This window comes from Leptonotus elevatus, chromosome 12 (assembly GCF_054856555.1).
Source record: "Leptonotus elevatus isolate MCC_2025b chromosome 12, RoL_Lele_1.0, whole genome shotgun sequence".
Lineage (NCBI taxonomy): Eukaryota > Metazoa > Chordata > Actinopteri > Syngnathiformes > Syngnathidae > Leptonotus > Leptonotus elevatus.
In genome coordinates, this window is record NC_141250.1 from 17,603,981 (window position 1) to 17,624,922 (window position 20,942).

At 38.8% G+C, this 20,942-nt stretch overlaps 3 protein-coding genes across 5 annotated transcripts in view; 1 reads left to right on the top strand and 2 right to left on the bottom strand.

Annotated features, from left to right (window-relative positions):
* Positions 1-11,935, top strand: part of lrp2a (low density lipoprotein receptor-related protein 2a) — a 55,039-nt gene extending 43,104 nt beyond the window's left edge. For 2 of the 3 annotated variants that reach the window (XM_086091869.1, XM_086091870.1), the window contains 22 exons: positions 182-301; positions 1,776-1,892; positions 3,209-3,325; positions 4,356-4,493; positions 4,573-4,695; positions 4,762-4,890; positions 4,972-5,106; positions 5,224-5,355; positions 5,717-5,860; positions 5,929-6,094; positions 6,174-6,302; positions 6,378-6,601; positions 6,694-6,873; positions 7,602-7,721; positions 7,880-7,970; positions 8,050-8,117; positions 8,264-8,381; positions 8,481-8,601; positions 8,670-8,780; positions 9,117-9,233; positions 10,015-10,086; positions 10,179-11,935. In XM_086091869.1, coding sequence (XP_085947995.1) covers positions 182-301; positions 1,776-1,892; positions 3,209-3,325; positions 4,356-4,493; positions 4,573-4,695; positions 4,762-4,890; positions 4,972-5,106; positions 5,224-5,355; positions 5,717-5,860; positions 5,929-6,094; positions 6,174-6,302; positions 6,378-6,601; positions 6,694-6,873; positions 7,602-7,721; positions 7,880-7,970; positions 8,050-8,117; positions 8,264-8,381; positions 8,481-8,601; positions 8,670-8,780; positions 9,117-9,233; positions 10,015-10,086; positions 10,179-10,379 — 2,873 coding nt within the window. In that variant the 3' untranslated portion in view covers positions 10,380-11,935. The remainder of the gene's footprint in view (positions 1-181; positions 302-1,775; positions 1,893-3,208; positions 3,326-4,355; positions 4,494-4,572; positions 4,696-4,761; positions 4,891-4,971; positions 5,107-5,223; positions 5,356-5,716; positions 5,861-5,928; positions 6,095-6,173; positions 6,303-6,377; positions 6,602-6,693; positions 6,874-7,601; positions 7,722-7,879; positions 7,971-8,049; positions 8,118-8,263; positions 8,382-8,480; positions 8,602-8,669; positions 8,781-9,116; positions 9,234-10,014; positions 10,087-10,178) is intronic. The other variant, XM_086091871.1, reaches the window with a different exon arrangement.
* LOC147164834 (retinol dehydrogenase 7-like) lies at positions 11,316-17,550 on the bottom strand. Its single transcript, XM_086091872.1, has 6 exons — positions 17,024-17,550; positions 15,797-15,829; positions 15,396-15,711; positions 14,706-14,964; positions 13,114-13,277; positions 11,316-12,212 (listed from the first exon to the last, which is right to left on the bottom strand). The coding sequence occupies exons 1-6, from the start codon at positions 17,024-17,026 to the stop codon at positions 11,986-11,988; spliced, it is 1,002 nt and encodes a 333-aa protein (XP_085947998.1). The 5' UTR covers positions 17,027-17,550; the 3' UTR covers positions 11,316-11,985.
* A 668-nt stretch (positions 17,551-18,218) lies between these two features.
* LOC147164835 (retinol dehydrogenase 7-like) lies at positions 18,219-20,870 on the bottom strand. Its single transcript, XM_086091874.1, has 5 exons — positions 20,777-20,870; positions 19,752-20,068; positions 19,380-19,638; positions 19,137-19,300; positions 18,219-18,446 (listed from the first exon to the last, which is right to left on the bottom strand). The coding sequence occupies exons 2-5, from the start codon at positions 20,062-20,064 to the stop codon at positions 18,223-18,225; spliced, it is 960 nt and encodes a 319-aa protein (XP_085948000.1). The 5' UTR covers positions 20,065-20,068; positions 20,777-20,870; the 3' UTR covers positions 18,219-18,222.
* Between the last annotated feature and the right edge of the window lie 72 nt (positions 20,871-20,942).

Below are 20,942 nucleotides of genomic sequence, written 5' to 3' on the forward strand. Positions count from 1 at the left end.
AGAAACAAATCATCTGAATCAATGTAGCGTTAACAACTCTGCCAAAGTTGAATGATATCAAAAAATATATCACTGTATATAAATTTGTAAAAATCATAAAAAATCAAGCCACTGTCGACGAGAGCCAACTCTGAGAACGTTTTCCCCTTCATGATAAAAGATAAACATTTTCTCTTTTTAGATGAGGTGACCTGCGACGCCAGCGGGGACTTCCAGTGTGACAACCATCGCTGCATCCCGCTAAGGTGGCGCTGTGACGGCGACGACGACTGCGGGGACAATTCTGATGAACGCAGCTGCAGTGAGTTCTCGCCCACACTTTGAACAGAAGCGAAAGAGAGGCAGAGATGATGTGCTAAGCAGATCATTCGTTAACCTCCGCTATCCAATGAAATGAGATTTTAAAGAATTAAAAAACTATATATATATATATATATATATATATATATATATATATATATATAATATATAATATATATAATATTTTTTTCTTTGAGGAGTAATTTTGCTAATCATTGACTTAATTTGAGGAGCAATTTAGTAATTTTGAGTGTTTTTTTTTTGCATGCAGAAGGGGTGTTATTAAAACCCATTCACTGCCATTGACGGCTATAGACGTCAAAAATTAATATGAACTATTTCTATTAGTTTAAAAAAAAAAATCCACTTTTGTTGACGAGTATTAAAACCTAAATATTTTTATTTGTAAATTTAGAACAGATACAAAATGTATGATTAATCGTTAGTTAACTTGTGAAGCCATGTGATTAAATACAATAAAAAATTGTAATCGCTCCTAATTAAAATTTTCAATAGTACTCACGATTAATCAAAATTTTTATATCTGTTCTAAATGTACAATTAAAACAATTCTAAGTTTTCATAAAAAATGAAATTAAATGAAAAAATATTAAACTAATAGAAATTGTTCACATGAATTTCTGACGTCGATAGCCATTAATGGCAGTGAATGAGTTAAACAATACGAATAAGACAATATAACAGGGACATTGACTGTAGGGTTAGGGTTGGTAAACTTTATCAAATGTAGATTAATGTTCTCATCAATTAAAGTAAAAGTGTTTAGATGATTCACTTGTTCGATAAACTTCCCAAGTCTTTTATCTTTTTTTCAAATTTTTTGTGCAGCATAACCGCTAAATGCAGCTTCACCATGTTTACTTCTCTGGACGAACACTGACCCAAGTCTGCAGACCTCAAAGCCCTACTGGGTTTATTCAATCAATTTATTTTATGTATTCAAGAACCAAACATTTTATTGCGGTGTTACTTGGTGTTAAAATTTTAAGAACCGTTGTCTTAATAGTTATGGCTCTTCCTGAGAATTGTACAAAAAAAGAGAACACTGAAGACAAGTCAATCTTTCCGCCATGCTTTTATCGGGGGTGATATTTTGCAAGAGGCTTCACACTTGTGCTGACAGCTGGCTGCCGTAAGAGGAGACAAGCGAGCTTATCAACAGCTTGAGAAACAGTCTGTCCTCAGGAGAGAGGGAGTCTGTCACCTTTGACCCCTACAGAATTAAATCATGGCTGAGAAGGTGCTGCTTAATAAGGAGCAAACCGGTCTGGGATTTGGAGCCTCGCTGATGTTGCTGAACTTTAAGAGGCCATGGTGTTTTTCTTGGGGTCATTATAAGGAGTAAAATAATACCGCGGCCTTGAAAGCACGCTAATGTGTTCCTTTGCACTTGATAAACATGTCTCAAATGATGGAATTTGTGAAAATAAAAATCTTTGTTTCCCCCTCCTCAGCACCGCGCGCGTGCACCGAGAGCGAGTTTCGCTGCAATAATCTGCACTGCATTCCCGACCGTTGGGTCTGTGACCATGACAACGACTGTGAAGACAACTCGGATGAAAGGGACTGTGGTGGGTGGAGGCTCTTTGTTTTGGCTGCGGGTCCGGCTGTTTGCGAGTAACTGTGGACCACCATGCCAAGACCCAATAAAACGGGCATTTTTTGAGCAGAACAGACAGACGGGACCACCTGCCGTCTTTTATTCAGGCAGAATGAAAGCTTCCATGCGTACAGTTCTAGTAGAGTCGGGGACAATTGCCGAGCATGTCACACTAAGGCTTGATTATAGAACATAAGCAGGTAGATAAAATAAGAAATGCTACCAACAGTTAAAAAGATTTACACTCATTGGAGACAGCATTAATATGTATACAATCATAATGATTTTTACTATATATTTTACTAAATACTGTGCAGTATATATTCGAATTACGACCCCCCCACCCCCTTCAATATTCAATTGCGATTTAATATGCGATTATTTTTTCAAGGTCCTCTTATATTTAGTAACAAACACAAGCAGTAAATTCATTTGTATTACAATAAACAATATCAGATTTATTATACCATTTTTTTGGGTCTTATGTTAGGCTAATGCTAAAATTAATAGGGCTGGATATTGATAATAATTTCCTCAATCGATTCGATTGCGATTCACATGAGTTCAGTTCGATTTGGATTTTTTTCTGATTCGATTCACTTCAATTCAATTCGATATTGATTAATTATAGAACATCAATTATTCTTAAATATTAAGGACATGATAAAAACTCCACATTCATTAAGTTCCATATTGGATTTTGCAGAGGTTTGTTAAATGATTTAGTTTATGAATGAAATTAACAAGTGTTATCACTTAAATGTTAAACAAACATTGACAACAGCAAGGATGAGATGAGAATATTTTCATAATTCTAATTCAATAATTATTGAATATAAATTTAAAAGAATCTGAATTGTCTAAAGTGTCAGGTCTTTCATAAATGTAAGAAAATACTTTTAATTTCAAGAAAACAGTAAGATACCCCAAAAAATTGGCCTTTAAAATTGTATTTTCTATTGAATTTATGGGAAAAGGAGATATTAAAATAAATAATCAATTCATGGTTTTATGAATCGATATTAGGCTTGAAAAGGAAAATCGATTCAATATAGATCATTCGGGTTTTTTTTTTTTAACCCAGGCCTAAAAATAAAGGCAAATCAGCCATGAATTAATATAAAAGACAGTTTATCTATCTACTTCAGTGGTCTGCCAAATTCCCTGTGTTTTAGGTAGTTTAAGTATACATCCACAATTTATATATTATGCAAAAAATATATGACAATCCCTCCTTTGTCTTATCTTTTTTTGCTAAAACTCTGTTAAAATGATATCTCGTCACAGAGCTCCGGACGTGCCATCCTGGCTACTTCCAGTGTGGAAGTGGACATTGCATCGCTGACCGCTTCAAATGTGACGGCAATGCCGACTGCGTGGACTTCACGGATGAGTCGTCATGTCGTGAGTTTGGACATTTTGACACTCACTTTGGATTACTAACACTTTGTTCATTGTCATTACAAGTCTCATATTAAGTCATTCACTGCCATTGACGTCATAAAATCATTTGAACTATTTGTATTAGTTAAACATCTTTTCCCCACTTTTGTTAACAAGAGTATGAAAACCTAGGGGAAAAAAATATTGTACATTTAGACCAGATATAAAATTTGTGATTAATCATGAGTTACCTATTGAAGTTATGTGATTAATTACAATTTTAAAAAATTATCGCCTGACGCCCCTAATTTTTAATGATCGCTTCTTTCTTTTTTTTAAAAAGATTATTTAAAAAAAAGAAAAGAAAAGATTATTAAAAATTAGGTCGTCAGGCGATAATTTTTTTAAATTGTAATTAATATAATTTTTTATAATCTTCTTTTTTTTATAATCTTTTTTCAAAAAAAGAAACGATTAACATGTAAAGAAACGATTATTAAAAATTAGGGCGTCATGACGCATAACTTCATGATTAATCACAAATTTTATATCTGGTCTAAATGTACAAAATATTTTTCCCCCTAGGTTTTCATACTCTTGTTAACAAAAGTGGGAAAAAATGTTAAACTAATAGAAATAGTTAAAATTTATTTTTTACGTCTATAGCCGTCAATGGCAGTGAATGAGTTAACTCATTCACTGCCATACATTCATTTGAACTATTTCTATTAGTTTAACTTTTTTTTTTTCACTTTTGTTAACAAGAGTATGAAAATCTAGATTTTTTTTTATTGTACATTTAGAACAGATTTAAAATTTGTGATTAATCGTGAGTTAACTAGTGAAGTCATGCGATTAGTTACAATTACAAATTTTAATCGTCTGACGCCCCTAATTTTAAATAATCTTTTTTTTTATCACGTCAGCCGATTAATTTTTTTTTTCATTAATCACAAATTTTACGTTTGTTCTAATAAAATTTTACTTTTCATACTCCTATTAACAAAAGTGGAAAAAATGTTAAGTTCAACATTCTGTTCTCGACTTTTAGCACCACGCTTCCCAAACGGCACCTACTGCCCCCACTTCCTGTTTGAGTGCAAGAACCACGTCTGCGTCCAGCCTCACTGGAAGTGCGACGGGGACGACGACTGTGGGGACAATTCCGACGAGGAGCTTCACCTCTGCTGTAAGAAGAACGCGTGCGCAAAAACCATCTCTTGCCCAAATTTCCAAGTTGGGTTTCATGGTCAACTTCCCATCCGTAGTGACAGTGCAGTGTGAGACGCAGTTCCGTTTCCGCTGCGACAACAACCGTTGCATCTACAGCCACGAGCTGTGCAACTCTGTGGACGACTGTGGTGACGGCTCGGACGAGAGACAAGAAAACTGTAAGCTGATTTGAAGCATCTTTTTTTTTATTGTTGTCCAGAGTGTGATTGTTTCGTTTTGTCCAGGCCAAAGCCCCACACATGGACCCTGCACCGACGAGGAGTACAAATGCAGTAATCGACAATGTGTTCCTCTTCAATACGCCTGCGATGATTATGACGACTGCGGGGACATGTCGGACGAACTCGGCTGCCGTACGTAACGATTTAGACCACAACTCGGGTCATCACATTGTAGTTTAATTGACATTGCATCATTGCGTGTTCTCCTCTCAGACCAGCACAGCGCACACTCTTGCAGTGCCCACGTATGTGAGCACAACTGTACCGACCTGACCGACGACGGGGGCTTCTTGTGCTCCTGCATGCCAGGCTACCGGGCCAGAAGCGACGAACGACACACCTGTGAAGGTAATGACATCCAATGTTTTGCTCTCATAGATTTCACACTACAGTTCTGTGATTTATTTTTTATTTTTATTTTTTTATGTTTCCACTCAACTTTGTCTGTTTGGGGGGCGGGGGAAGATATCAACGAGTGCGAGGTGTACGGGATTTGTCCACAAGAGTGCAAGAACACAAAGGGAAGCTACGAGTGTTTCTGCGCGGAAGGCTTCGTCTCCTTTAGCGAGCCACATGGGACCCAGTGTGCGGCACAAGGTACGAAAATATGGAGGGCAAAAAAATGCCATCAATTAATAAAGAAATAAAAGTGAAAATAAAAAAATAATTAAGAAAATTAATACAAGAAATAATATAAATGCAAATAAATTATATATTTTTTTAATCTTGTTTTTTTTTTTATATATATATTTGTATATGTATATTATGCTATTTTTTTATTATATATTTTTATATCGATTTTTTGTTTCACTCTTCTTTAAATTATGTATTTATTTAATATTTGGGGATTTTTGGTCCTCCATACGAAAAACCGCTGCAAGGACAAATAATACATTGTTGAACTTAATTTGAGTGTTGAACCGCATTTCTAAAAGTATCTCTTTCTGTGCAACAAAAGGAAACCCACCAGTGCTTCTCCTGCCGGATAATGTCCGCATCCGCCGTTTCAATCTTTCATCGGAGCAGTATTTAGACTACGTGGACAATGCCGAGCATATCCAAGCTCTGGACTACTTGTGGGATCCAGACAAACAAGGCCTTAGTAAGAATTTACAACTTTTTTTTTGTTGTTTTTTTGCAGTTGCCTTCATGACCCCTTTTTTGTATTAGGTATTGTGTACTGGACAGTTGTGGGTCGAGGATCAGAGTTCGGCTCCATCAAACGGGCCTATATGACCACCTTCAATGATCACGGCAACAACCCAGTCAGAGACATGGACCTCAATCTGAAATATGTGGCCAATCCCGATGGCATCGCTGTTGACTGGGTTGGCGGGTAATTGGCCCCGGGCTTTTTTGGTGTTTTCCTTTTGGCCCAGTCTGTCATTAATTCACAATTCCCCTTGTGTTTACAGACACATCTACTGGACTGACGCTGGCACCAATCGCATTGAAGTGGCCAAACTGGATGGGCGCTACAGGAAGTGGTTGATCCACACTGACCTCGACCAGCCCGCTGCTATCGTTGTCAATCCAGCACTTGGGTACGAATGCTTTAGTTGGTTGTTAGTGTACGATGTGTTGCACAAAGCTTGATGAATGCAATGCGGTCTTGGCAGAACAATGTACTGGGCAGATTGGGGTAGGAAACCCAAAATAGAGTCGGCGTGGATGGACGGCCAAAGCAGGCAGGTGCTAGTCAGTGAAGAAGACTTGGGCTGGCCTACTGGTCTGGCTCTCGACTATCTGAATGCACACAGGATCTACTGGTGCGACTCCAAAGAAAACATCATTGGCTCCATGAAGCCTGACGGCACAGACAGAAAGATCATCATATCAGGAGGTCGGAGCCACGCGTTAATTATCCAATACATTTGGTCAAAATAAAACAATGCAGGTTGATGGTACAGTACCTGTATTGTGTCCATGCTCCAGATATTGGGAATCCATACAGTCTGGATCTGTTTGAGGGCCACGTGTACTGGACAACAAAGGAGAAAGGGGAAGTGTGGAGGACTAATAAGTTTGGGAAAGGAAACAAAGTCAAAGTGTTAACCATCAACCCATGGCTAACTCAGGTTCGCATTTACCAGGAGCACCGACACAACCACTCAGGTCAGTCCTCGATCGCACAAATAAAAATAATGTACCGTATTCTCTCAAACTAAACTTGTATTCTCTGACTGCACATTCGTTGATAATACTCAACTTGTATTTATAAATACAAAAATAATTAAGAGGCTAAATTAGTTCACGTGTAATTAAAAATTGTAATACTAAAAGACATAATTGATTTTTTTTAAATGTATTTATAGATTTGTTAGCCAAAGGGTGACAGTAGTGAAAGGCTAAAGTCACATGAATCTGAGATTAAGACCTAGTTTGTGACATTTTATGTAAGAATTATCGTTATACTTCTCATAATTATATTCAGTAAATGATCATTATCAATGTATTTAGTATAACAGTGTAGCTGTGTGGTATGTGAAATTGTTCTTCACACCATCATGGAGCCATAGCTAGAATCATAGCTAGCTAGCTCCTTTTATTTTATTATTATTATTATTTTAGCTAGCTAGCTATTTAATTTACTGATGATCTATCTATCTATCTCTACCTATCACTAAAGCTAGCTAGAACTAGAGTAAAGCTAAAGCTAGCTAGCTAGAACGAGATGAATATGAATATAAAGTGCTATGTAAATAAACTAGTTGAGTTGACTTTATATTTGCAAAGTTTAGCTTCCCAAAAAATGGATTAATTAAACACGACACTGTCATGTGACTTTATTACATTTCAACATCAGTTATCTCATTTGAGTGACTCTGCTTTGCTCTCATCAGTGCCCAACCCTTGCAAGAATGTGTGCAGTCACCTGTGTCTCCTCCGGCCAGGTGGTTACACCTGTGCCTGCCCCCAAGGCTCCTCTGCGCTTGATTTCGACTCGGGTGGATGCGACGCAGGTACGCCACAGCCTGACATGCCATATGTTGTACCACCGCTACCGCCTGCGTCTGTCCTCGTGTCCCCCGGCTGCTCCCCCGTGGTTTGATTTTGTTGTGAATTTGTTTGATTTTGTACTTGATTTTATTTTTGCCATGGCTTCGTCCCCCCCCCGCAGCCATTGAGGCGCCTGTTGCAATGCCTCTTGCATGCAGATGCATGAATGGCGGGACCTGCTACACTGATGAAGCGGGTCTGCCCAAGTGCAAGTGAGTGTCGTTGTTACATGTTTCATAGCGGTCCATAAAAGTTCAGCCAGTAATTCAGTCATCCTGTCTTTTTACAAAGGTGTCCTCGCGGTTATTTGGGCAACTACTGCGAAATGGGCAAATCACGAAGCGCTCCAACGGGAACAGGTACCACCGCATTTTTTTTTTTTTTTACCACCCTTTCATTGTTTTTCTTTTCAATCCAACAAATATTATTTCATTATTAAAATAGTTGAATTTGAATTTCCTCTTCAAATGAACAATTAATTATGATCCACCTTTTCTGTCTCAAGCTGTGGCAGTTCTACTGGCAGTCATCATCATCCTCGTCACTGGCGCTTTGGCAGTCGGGGTCTTCCTCAACTACAAACGAACCGGATCCTTCATCCCCTCGATGCCCAAACTGCCCAGGTAGCTTAGCGTTTCCCCTTTTCCCATCGTATTCAAATGTACACGTCGTGCACTCGCAAAAGATTAGTAAAGCAATGACGTAATGATATGTTTTACTAGTCTCAGCAGTCTGGTGAAGTCTAGCGACGCAGGAAACGGAGTCACGTTCCACTCGGGTGATAACGTGGATCTCGGACCGACGCGCATCGGAGTGTCGTTCATCGATAGCGGCGTGCAAATGGTGAGTTCAGTCCCGTTTTCATCGTATTGTGAAATTCGCCACATAACGGCAATACAATGTCATTACAGGATGACCATTTTGCCATGGAAGCGGCGAGGCATCCCGTCACCTTCGAGAACCCGTTATATGCCAACATGGCCGCCATGGCCGCTGACCCAGCTGTCATTCACGCCTCGCAGGTACACAAGCACACCTCGCACCAAATCGTATTGAGACCAGAAGAATAATGAATTTGCCGCACACGTTACACATAACAGAAGTCCTGCAACAAAATCATGGCGTACAAAAATAATATTTTTTACCCATTTATTTATAAGATTAAAATTAGGTGATATTATTTTCCTAACATTCATTCAAAAATAAAAAAAAATCCAGTAAACCCAATCCTACTAAACTGTTTACTAAACAAATCTCCTTTCAGTCACTTGGATATTTGTTTAAACTTTCTAACAGCCCACTAAGAATATTTAGACGACACAAAACTAATATTTCACATTTTTTTGCTCCATGTGCAGGTGACTGTTAACGTGAGTGGCGAGAAATTGCAGAACAACTTTGTGAACCCGGTGTACCACGCAGACATGAGCGGGGGCCTTGTCAACACGTCGTCTGTTAGGACCAAACCTGTTGAGGTTCGTCTCTTCTTATACTTCATTAGAAAAAGTATTTTGTGTGTATTACATAAATTGTGCAATTTTTTTTTTTTTAACTCAAAATAACTTTTGGCTGTTATGAGTAACTTTAATTTGCAAAAAGGGATTACAACAATATAAATAATAATTATTATTATTATTAATTATAATATATTAATATATATAATAAATAATATTATATATATATATATATATAATTATTTTATTTTTTTAATGAATAAAATAATAAATATAACAATAACATAACAATTTGCAATGAGACAAACCCAGCCCTACCCAAAATACCCAAATATTTGTGAGTAATTAACACCCCCTAGCTGATTATGTTTATTGTTTTTAAGAAAGCTTACCAAGTCAAAGTTACCTGCAGATAAACTTGCTTAAAGTTGCAATATGGAACTTTTCCCCCCCAAAATAACTTTACAATAAGCTTTTTATTTGACCATTTATGACTGAAATGCCTTCTAATTAGTAGATTAACACTTTAGCTGTTCACAACGGGTACTCCTGCAACCCTCTGGCCAATAGTTTTCGGACTGGATTCAGGTTCGAATTTCCCGCGCCCTGTCTGCGGATGTGACGTAATGTGCGTGGTGTGTATGTGAAGAACGGTACGTGTAGTTGCATTTTTCGTCAGCAGGTGGCAGTAGCGATTCGAAATGGAATATTCTAAGTTCAGTGGCTTTAACTTGAGTAATATACGACTGCTATAGTATGTGCAAGGTACATCAGTTAATGCATGATGCATGGTTTCTATAAGGAGTCAACGTGGAGCTTATTCAAACGCAAACTGAAGCCCAGCAGCACATTTGAAAACCAGTCCTACGCCAAGGTGAGTTAATAGACTCGATTTTTGGAATTCGTTAGAAAAGTAACAAAACAAAAAAATAACAAGAATTCAATTTTTTCTTTTCTTTTTGGCAGATGAGGGACGACAAGTCCGAAGGAAGCCGAGGTGGAGATCCGTCGACACCGGAACCTTCTGCCCCGCCCCCTAAACCTCAACGGAGGGATCACCATCATCATCACCATCATCATCATCATCATCGTCCGAGCACCTTTTCGCCAACCGAGGACAGTTTCAAAGACACGGCCACTCTGGTTAAAGAGGACAGTGACGTATAACCCCGCCCTCATCGACGGGGATTCACACTTTGCACAGAATTTATTTTTTTATGCAGCCTGTGGAAGAAGAAAAAAAAAATCCATTTGTTATATTCATAAGAGATATACAGTATAGTGGTGCCTTGATATATGACGAGTGACACAAATGAAGTTTTCGGAGAAATTTGACGTTTTTAGGTTATTAAAACTTCACGATGCGAGTGCTGTATGAGAAGTCATAAAAATAAATCAATAAATAAGAGGCTTAAAAACACACGCACAGCTTTGCCTTCAAATAGCTTCATGCTAACACGCAATGCAGAATGCCATAATAGGGCTAACGAATAGCATTGAGAGCGACGAATATTACAACACAAACGGTCCAACAAACTGACAATATAACAATATTCACAGGCAAATTTTTCGTCATGCTCTGAGACAACAAAAACTGACTAATGTTAATATTAGTTACAGTAGTTGTGAAAGTTTTTCCCGTTTGTGTCTTCATGCCCAGCCCAGAGCCGTGTATAGTTTTCACAGCAACTGTGATTGGTCAAATGCTGGTCACGTGACAGATAGACGCCATCTTGTTACCCTGCGGAAACTCAATATACGGCTGTTCATGCCTGTATTATATTGCCCCCTGCTGGCCAAACAGCATAACTCTACTTTTACTTTAAGTCATTTACATTCTATTTATTAATGAAGTTTTGAAAATGAGTTTTATGAAGTAAATGTAAAGTGCTATTTTTCGTCCCAAAAACATTACCCAAATGTGTTTTTGTAAGGGAAGCTGGAACCGATGAATGCCCTTTCAGTTCATTTCAATCCAGATCATGATTTTCTTGAGATAAGAGTGTGGCCACAGAGCGAATTAGACTTGCATCTCAAGGCACCACTGTACGTTTCTATAGAATAAGGAAGAAAGTTGATGCCTTGTGACATTACGTATGCCAATTCTCATGTTTGTGTTTCTTCTTTATTCTCATGTACAATATGCATTTCTTTGCACTGATGCTGCTGATGAAGATGTTGATAAATATGTTGTATATTTGTAAATTTGAAGGAGAAGATTTTGAACTAGATGTGCATTTATACACATTGTACAAGGTGAGCTGCATTCTGCAATGTACAAGTCAGTACCTCTATTGTCACGAGAGGAAAAATATCGTCATGATTTTCTGCCTTTTCCATATGATAAATATATAATCTATATATTATGCACCTCAGTACCTTCAGGGTGATTGGAATGAATTGATCAAACATGCAGTTTCAACATATGGGAGCGAAATAATGCAATTGTGTGAATCAAAAAAAAAAAAACTTTTTTTTTTTACTCTTATGTTATCCCTGACTTTGTGACTTTTAATCATTGTAATCATGTCCTTTTCTATCAGTAATGATATGAGAATAACAGACACAATTGTTTGAAGCAATACTTGAACATTGATGTTAATTTATGTTGATTATCTCCAAGAGCCGCGCATGACCTAAGAATGCAGATGAGTCATTTTGTATCCAACGTGAAAAAGCATTTCGCATCTGAAATGATTACAAATAAAACCTGCTTTCTCTGATCGCTGACAATACGCTGCTGCTCAGACGTGGCGGAATAAAAAGTTGCTCTTCATCGCCGCCTCGCCGCCGCAGGCGAAGGTAGAAGCGAGCTGATGACAAAGTCGGACGCAAAGGAAGGCAGGTAGGACAACGGGATCCACAGGAGTTTGGCGTCCCAGCCGGCGGCGTAGCGCGTGCGGGGGAAGCGGGCCGTCAAGGCGTGCTCCATGCAGCTCGTAACCATGGAGATGCGGCGACTGCAAAGGAGGTCCATGGAGAAGGCCTGCGACTTCACATCTGCAAGAGGTCACAACATTGGACGCATTTTAGTTGACTGAATTTAAGTGGACCGCAATGAAGGTGTCGGGGAAAAAAAAACATTAAAAAAAAAATCCAACAGAAAACACATCAAAACACCATATACAAACAACCTCATATATATGAGAACATCTCACCTACCCCCCCCCAAAAAAAAAATGCTCTCACACACACCCCAAAAAAACACAAAAGCAACAAAAAAAAAAGAAGCTTTTCATAGCCTACACACAAAAAAAACTCAAAAACACAAAAAGAAAACATGACAAAATGTCTTCACCCACTAAAAACCTCACACGCAAAAAATAAGTAAAAACAAAACACCTCACACGTAACAAAGAACCTCACACTCACTAAAAACCGCAAATACACACACACAAAAAACCTGCAACATTTTTTACACACAATAAAAAAAAAATCCTCTCACACAAAAAACTCAGACAAAAAACTCTTATCAAACAAACAAAAAATCTCCATAGGAAAAAAAACTAAACTAAACCAATTGTTTTTAAAAACACAAAATACGTCACACTCAGCAAAAAACCCACATACATGAAAAAACAACAAAATTCATCCAAAATACTCTCACATGACAGAAAACTCACGCAAAATAAATAAAAAATACCTTGCCTCACAAAAAAAGAACAACAAAAAAAGCTCTCACTCAACCCTGAAAATACGCTTTCAGAAACACACGTACACTAAAAAACTAAACAAAAAAACTCACACTCACCAAAATCTCTCTCACACATAAAACTTACACACACCAAAACAAGAACATTTTTGTTATAAGAGAGGTGTTTTTTTTTTTTTGTTATTTTTGTGCGTGAGAGAGGTAACCATTATATTATTTACAATTTGACAAAGCCCACTTTTTACTCACAGTCATCAAAGTACGTCTGTCCATAGGAGCTTTTTGTTTCTCGAGGGAGACGAGTCCAGAGCCTTTTGAGGTCCGCCTCTATGAGATCCAAACGGGTCACGTTAGTCTTGAAGAAACCAGGTTCAATGATGCTCACTTTGATACCAAAGTGCTGCATGTCCCGCCTAGTCAAAACAGACACAACAGTTCATTTAATACATAACATAACACTATGTAAACGTTATGTTTACGTTATAACATATTTTATAAGAACACACCACAATGACATCATTAAATAGAATGTAAAGGATTAAACTGGTTTTGTTTGCCACATTTTTTGCTTCAGTTCGATTGACATTGTACTACTTCTCCTGGTAGGTGCACCTTGGCCACCTGGGGGCAGTATAATCCAGACTGCAATAATAAGACTCATTTTTCCTTAATAATAAAGAAAATGTGCCTGTGTTTTGTCTAATGGACTATATGCCACGGAGGAGGCGGGACTTCTGACTTCCGGGTTTTCACCCATCAACTTTGTTTCCGTTTCCGGTTTGCGATGTGTGGGCCGCGTCCCTGTACTTGCGCTTCTGCCTTTGTGCCCCTCGGTTGCGCGTTCCCGTCGACAGGTGCGAGGTTGCAAGTGTCTGTCTCAGTGTCCGATGCATTTCAGATAGCCGAGACATCCTCCCGCCGATGAGCGGTAGCGTGCGGTTGGGGGGCGCAGGGGTGGGGGTGCGAGTGTTGAAACGCGGCCAGCAGTGGCCGGAAACGGCGCTGATGTGTAAAACCCGGAAGTCGGAAGTCCGTGGCATCCACCCCATTGTGTCTGTTCAACACCAATGATATTCATTAGCCTCTCCATGATGTTTTGCATGGTTTGTTAGCAGAAAGCTAAACGGATTGTCATAAGGCTATGTGAATGTTTGAAACACACACAGTTGTATGTTTAGTTAATTCCTTGTGAAAACTTTTGAAGAACATTGTGGTCAGTAATGGTGCCTGTCAAGGCGCTATCTGTCACCCCTGCACGATCTGTGACGGGCATGCGCAGAAGATCGGCCATCTTGGACCGTTAACTACGGCAAATACACTAGAACAAAATACCTTTATATGCCTGTGCTATAGTGCGCGTTTGTAAAAACATGATAACCATGAAAAAAAATTATATATTATGCAGTTTAAACTAACTAAGTAACTTTCAACACTATACGTTTTAAAGATTAACATTTTAGTATTGACCCATTACATTTCCAGCGAGTCTGCATTGTTATACTTTCGAGTAAGTTTGCGTTGTGTTTTAAATGACCCCAAACCCCTCACCCAAAACCGTACCCAGTCTCACAGCAAACTATAATTACAGTATGTGTCAAAATATTTTCTATTAGTACAAATCTGCTTGGGTACAGAACTGGTTTAATTAAAATTAAAAAATATGAACGTGCACCTGTCCTGTAACTTTCGCAATGTATTTTCCATTTTGCGTGTGTGAACCTGTTTTGAGCTATGTAGTTGCCGTAGTTAGCGTTCCAAGACGGCCGATCATCTGCGCATCCGCGTCACAGATAGTGCAGGGGGGGGGGTCACAGATAGCGCAACAGTGCGGATCCGCATACCTGAGGCTGTCCGAGAAGGCCTCCACCCCCCACTTGGACAGACAGTAGCCACCCCCGATGAGCGCCAGTCGGCCTATGATGCTCGCCATGTTCACCACGCGGCCCCGAGCCTTTTTCAGGAGCGGCAGGAAGTGGAGCGTTACATCGATCGTGCCGAGCAAGTTCACGTCCAAAACCGCTGTAAAATCCTCCAAGTGCATCCACTCTGCCGGGCCGATGGGTGTGGAGCGGCCCGCGTTGTTCACCAACCCCCACAGGCCTGGCGACGAACAAAGCCGCCTCATTAGCGGCAGATGAGAGGTCAGGGAAAGGTCACTAATATATAGATTAAAAAAGGATAAATATATATTTTTGATATTATAAATTTGTTATGAGTTTTTTGTTGTTGTTGCTGATTAATATTCCTCACTTTTTTTTTTTTTTACTTAAATGGTATATTTTTTTATTTGCATTTTTTCTCGGCAGTATAAATGTAATGGTCTCTCATAGGAAGCTTTTGTGCTGTGAAAAGTGTGGGATGGTTATTCTCTCCCTCCACATTGCACTAAAAGGATCTATCAGATGTGTCAGTAGGAGGATGAAGACTTGATGAGGAGGAGTGGGGGGGTGGTGGTGTCAGTCCAGGTTATCTCCCGGCGCCTCACTCGGACTGGCACTCTATCAGGGCCCCCCCCCCCCCCATCTCCTCACCTCTCTCTCCCACCTCTCTGCTCACAAAGTCCCGCGCCCCCCTGATGCTCTCGCCATCCGTTACGTCCAGGAGGAGCGTCCTCAGCCTGGGGGAGGCCGAGCGCGCCAGCTCCGCCGAGCCCGTCTCGGTGAGGCACGCCGCGATGACGCGGAAACCTTTGCCATCCAGCTGCCTGGCAAGCAGGTGGCCGAAACCGCTGTCGCAGCCTGTGATGAGCACGTGCTTGAGGTTGAAGGCGTCCATCTTGTACGAGTCTCGGATGTACCAGCATGTGGCAGCCAGGGTGGCCACAAGTAGGAAAGAGGTCACCAAAGCCTGAAATGTATCATATTATTATTATTTTTTTTTATATAGGAAACATTTTCTTCCTTTTATAACTACATGAGAAACATCAACGTACCTCCAAGATACCTGAAGTTAGTCCTTTAGTTACCTGAGTGGACAAAAACAAAATGAGTTCTTAGGATAGGAGGTTTGAACCGCTCCGTCCATTGATCGCTCCGGGGAATGTGAGGTTACTTGATGATGAATGAATAACAGCTGCAGTTTGTTTGTTTACATTCAACCTTCAGTTGCTTCAGCCAACGGGTGACATCATGCAACCCTTCAATTGTGTTCCCACAACCTCATACGGCAAGAGACCACCAACAGGCCACTGGCGGAACAGCACGTGGTTAACATAACTCGAACATTTGGTCAATAAGTGGTTTTGCAGAAGTTTAGTTTGAACGGAAGTATTTTAATGAGAAAATAATACTTGATTTATTTCTCTTTTCATATATTTTATGTTTAATCAAGCTCTAGGAATAGTTATTTTTAAATGTTTTCAAGTACATACTTGTTAAAATAAAATTAAACAGCCTGCTTCAAAAAGTTATTAGAAAATAATAAATGTTGACTATTTTTTTTTAAAATGAAACTACAATTCAATGCGACAAGGTATGTCTAATATAAAAAAATATTTTCCTTTAGATACATTTGAATGCAACAAGATGTTATTTTTTTTTAAACAAAATGATTTTAATTACATTATCCCAAAAATTGTATAATATAAATACATTTATATTTAAAAAATATTTTCACTGCAAAAAAGGCACATTAAAAATGTAAATATATTTATGTAATAAGATTTAAGGAATTTTGTGGTCAGCATCAACAAGCTACAATGAAGTTAAAAATTGGAAGAATTTTAAAAAAAATGTAAAAAAAGAAATGTTTTTATTAAAAATATAGATTTAAAAAATATATATAAATACATTTTGATGTAAGAATATGCAACACTTAATTTAAAATATATTTTTAATGTAAAAATTGAAAGTGAAAACGTCACCTTTTTAAGTATTATTTTTGGTAGAAATGGCGCCCCTATGTGGTCGAACAAATGTGTTGCAACATTGAAAGTCAGTATCAACTGTTATTTGCCAGCTTGTGAATAGTTTTCATTCATGCATAGTCCAAAAACAAAAGAACTTCGTAATTTATAATGCATTAAAACTAATCCAAACATTAAAACATTTACAATCACTTCACGCTTGTGTTGTGCCGTTTTACGTCTCACTTTCAATGTCTCACCACTGAATACACTGAATAGCTTTAAGATTAGGGTTGAAAAACAAAACAAACCTACCATGTCTACAGAAGTTGTAATGTGGTCGTCTCCTCATTAGGAATACTGAATGAAGGCAGAGACAATCCCTTCAATGTTTCACAAGTGTGGGATTGAGCAACATGCATTCTTTGACCAGCACATTGATAGGATCATAACCTAAGATGAACTATGTGACGTCACGCCACACTGGGTAACTAACACAGTTCAATGTTCAGTTTATAACAAAAACTTTTATTCGTTTTTTGCCATTTAACTTATTCCCTGCCATTGACAGCTATAGACGTCAAATTTTCATTTTAACTATTTAAAAAAAAAAATCCCCATTTTTGTTTTCCATTGTTGTTTTGTACATTTAGAACAGATATAAAATGTGTGATTAATTGTGAGTTAATTAGTGAAGTCATGCGATTAATTACGATTACAAATTTTAATCGCCTGATGCCCCTAATTTTTAATAACCTTTTCTTTAAAAAAATTATATATTTTTGTAATTTTTAATAATTTTTTTAAAAGAAAAATATAAAAAAAATTGGGGCGTCGGGCGATTTCAATTTTCAATCGCATGACTTCACTAGTTAACTCACGATTAATCACAAATTTTATATCTGTTCTAATACAAAAATAAAATTCTCGGTTTTTATACTTTTGTTAACCAAAGTGGGAAAAAATGTGAAACTAGAAATAGTCAAAATTTATTTTTGACGTCTATAGCCGTCAATGGCAGTGAATGAGTTAAAGGCCGATACACTTGAGCATACATACAGTGGATATAAAAAGTCTGCACAACCCTGTACAAATGCCAGGCTTTTGTGAGACAAGAAGATAATCTCTGGAGAAATGTATTATGGGCCGATGAAACATAAAATCATGAAATGCTATGGATATACAGTACATACACAGGTGGCCTCGAACCTGCCCCCTTTATGAGTCCCAAGTCAAGCCAAAGTCCAATAAGAACACAGTTGAATATTAAGCCCGTTGAAAAGTAGATCCAGACTGAATGAGAGGTCAGCTGTCTGCGCTGACGTTTTACATAAACATAAATTGAAACTGGATTTTTTAGGACGCAATGTTGCAAGATTATGTCAACTGCTCATACGCAGGTCTAGCAACCTCATTTTCGTTGCCGACTCGAATTTGACACAAAATATAGGAATGATGAAGTATAAAAATAAAAATAAAGTAGCAACACCACATGGAAAGACTCACGTAATATGTTACAACACAGACGCTTTAATCTTGGGGTTGGATTTAAGGAAGAGGCCGTCGGTGATGCAGGTGGGCATGTAGGACAGAGGCAGCCAGACGAACTTGGCGTCCCATCCGGGCGAGTAACGGGTGCGAGGGTGGACGGCGGCCACGGCGTGCTCCATGCAGCCCACCACCTTCATCAGGTCGCCGTCCGTCAGAACTTTGAATTTTTCAGTCATCGTTTGAAAAGCTGCCGTGGAAAGCAGACACAAGGAAATCACAGATAAGTTGTTGCTTTTTCTTTTTACCCTTTACTGGTTCTCAATTATTTTTACAGCAAGTACCACCTGAAAAAAATTCTGTTCTTCAACTCATTCACTGCCATTTACGGCTATAGACGTCAAAAATTACTTTGAACTATTTCTATTAGTTTAACATTTTTTTCCATTTTTGTTAAGAGTATAAAAGCCTAGATTTTATTTTTTTTTACATTTAGAACAGATATCAAATTTGTGATTAATCGTGAAGTCATGTGATTAATTACGATTACAAATTTTAATCACCTGATGCCCCTAATTTTTAATAATCTCTTCTTCTTCTTAATTTTTTTTTTTTAATTATTATTATCATTTTTAATAATCTTTTTTAAAAAAGAAAAGAAAAGTTTATTAAAAATTAGGGGCATCAGGCGATTAATTTTTTTAATCATATTTAATTGCATGACTTCACTAGTTAACTCACGATTAATCACAAATTTGATATCTGTTCTAAATATACAATTTGACCTGTGTCGACTAAAATAGATTTTAACCGTATATTTACCAGTATGTTAAATCAATTGTGTTAAAACTCTGAAACTATAAATGACAAAATGCCTGCACTTTTCATGGCACAGTCCAGAGAACTGTCTCTGCTTTCTGACAAGGCTCTAAAAACTCACCGTGCTCCAAAAAGTCTGGTCCGTAGTCATCTTTCACATCCTGAGGCAATCGGTCCCAAAGTTTCTTCAGGTTATTTTCCAACTGTTTCGTGTCGGTGACGTTCGTTTTGAAGAAACCGGGCTCGATGCACAAAACTTTGACTCCAAATGGCGCCATGTTCAAACTGAAGTAGAGATGAAGCTGAGATGAACACGCCCACATAGTGAGCGGGACAAGACACTTGCTGCCGAGTCAGCGCTCACCGCAAGCTGTCGTTGAAGGCCTCCACGCCGTATTTGGACACGCAGTACGGGCCGCCGACCGGGCTGATCCGCCCGAACACGCTGGCCACGTTCACCACCCTGCCTCGGGCTTTCTTGATGAGAGGCAGGACGCTCAGGGTCACGTCGATCACGCCCACCAGATTGACAGCCAGCATGCTCTTGTAATCTTCAATAGTGAGCCAGTCTGTGGGGCCGGTCGGCACGGCGACGCCGGCATTGTTGACCACGGCCCACAGTCCTGAAAAAAAAAAAAAACATTCACAGATTTGTTTTTCAATTCTGCAACCTAGTCTCCGTTATTCACTGAAAAACTTCAGATGTACCTAATGTTATGGCCTGATGATAACTTGCCTTTCTGCCCTACAAGAGCGCCGATGAGAGCCGCGGCCCGTCCAACGCTGGCAGAGTCGGTGACGTCCAAATGAAGAGTGGTCAGTCTGTCCGATGAGGACTTCTTCAGCTCATCTTCGCCCTTCTCGGTGTAACAACCAGCGATCACGCGGAAGCCCAGCATATCCAGGTGCTGAGCCAGGAGATGCCCGAAACCGCTATCACAGCCGGTGATGTAGACATGTTTGTCACCCTTGTTTGCCACACGTTTGGATTCCATGAGCCATCTGTAGACAAACCACAGGGCCAGAAGCCCCACGATGTACAGGAACATCCCGCTAGAGCAGCAAATGAGAAAGAAAATAAAAGACCTATATTTGTCCCAGAATCTGTGTTGTCAAAGCAATCACGTGTCTTTACAGCGCCTTTTATGGTTGGTAAATATTTGATTACAAGAGTTAAAGTCCACGTTGTCTTCTTTGGTTGAATTATGTAATTTCATGGGTCGATTAAGAATTTCACACGAAACATAATTCCAAAGGGTGGGGATGAGGGGGATTTAAGGGACAGAATTTTTATTTATGTATGTATTTATTTATTTACTTTATTAAGGGACAGGAAGCGTAGCTTTGCTATTATTATTATTATTATTACAAATATATATATACACAAACGATTTTTACAGATAAATAGCCCCGTTTCTCAAATTCACACGTAATTCCACGCAACCACATCACAGTACTGTATTCGCAAAGTAACAGCACCCCCATGTGGCTCAACCACTGTACTACAATAGTCAAAGTAAATAATAAGAACTTGACAAAATTCTGCTTGTTACGAGTACTCCACTAGAACCAGTACGCTGCGCATGATGTCAACAAGCGCACAGTTTTGCCTTATTATACAGTTGTCCTGTTACTAGTATGCCAAAATGTCACGCAGCTGTGTGAGGGGGTCGAGAAAAAACAAACGTTGCGATTGAAGACACAATCGTTCTAATAAACTCGAATGGATGACTGAATGCTGTTTCGTTGCGGATGCATTACCTTTTTAAGAAGATTATTTGTCCCAAGTTGTACTTGTAGTTTGTTTAAGACTTGTTTGCACATGTGGCAGTGTGCGTCGCTTTTTATCTTACGGGCAGGAACACGGATTACAACTCTGGTTCCATGTGATATACTTTAGATTTGTATAGTAATGTTTTTTTTGTGA

Bases quoted from the DNA above. Each gene is read 5' to 3' on its own strand.
- LOC147164834 (XM_086091872.1), bottom strand. The intron at 13,278-14,705 runs GTATGCGGATCC...TGTTTTGACTAG, and splicing joins GCCTTCTCGGACAGCCTCAG to GCGGGACATGCAGCACTTTG. The intron at 12,213-13,113 runs GTGAGTAAAAAG...GACCTCTTGCAG, and splicing joins ACAGACGTACTTTGATGACT to ATGTGAAGTCGCAGGCCTTC.
- LOC147164835 (XM_086091874.1), bottom strand. From the start codon at position 20,064: ATGTTCCTGTACATCGTGGGGCTTCTGGCCCTGTGGTTTGTCTACAGA. The intron at 19,639-19,751 runs GCAAGTTATCAT...TTTTTTTTTCAG, and splicing joins CGCTCTTGTAGGGCAGAAAG to GACTGTGGGCCGTGGTCAAC. The intron at 18,447-19,136 runs GTGAGTTTTTAG...TTTCCACGGCAG, and splicing joins ACCAGACTTTTTGGAGCACG to CTTTTCAAACGATGACTGAA.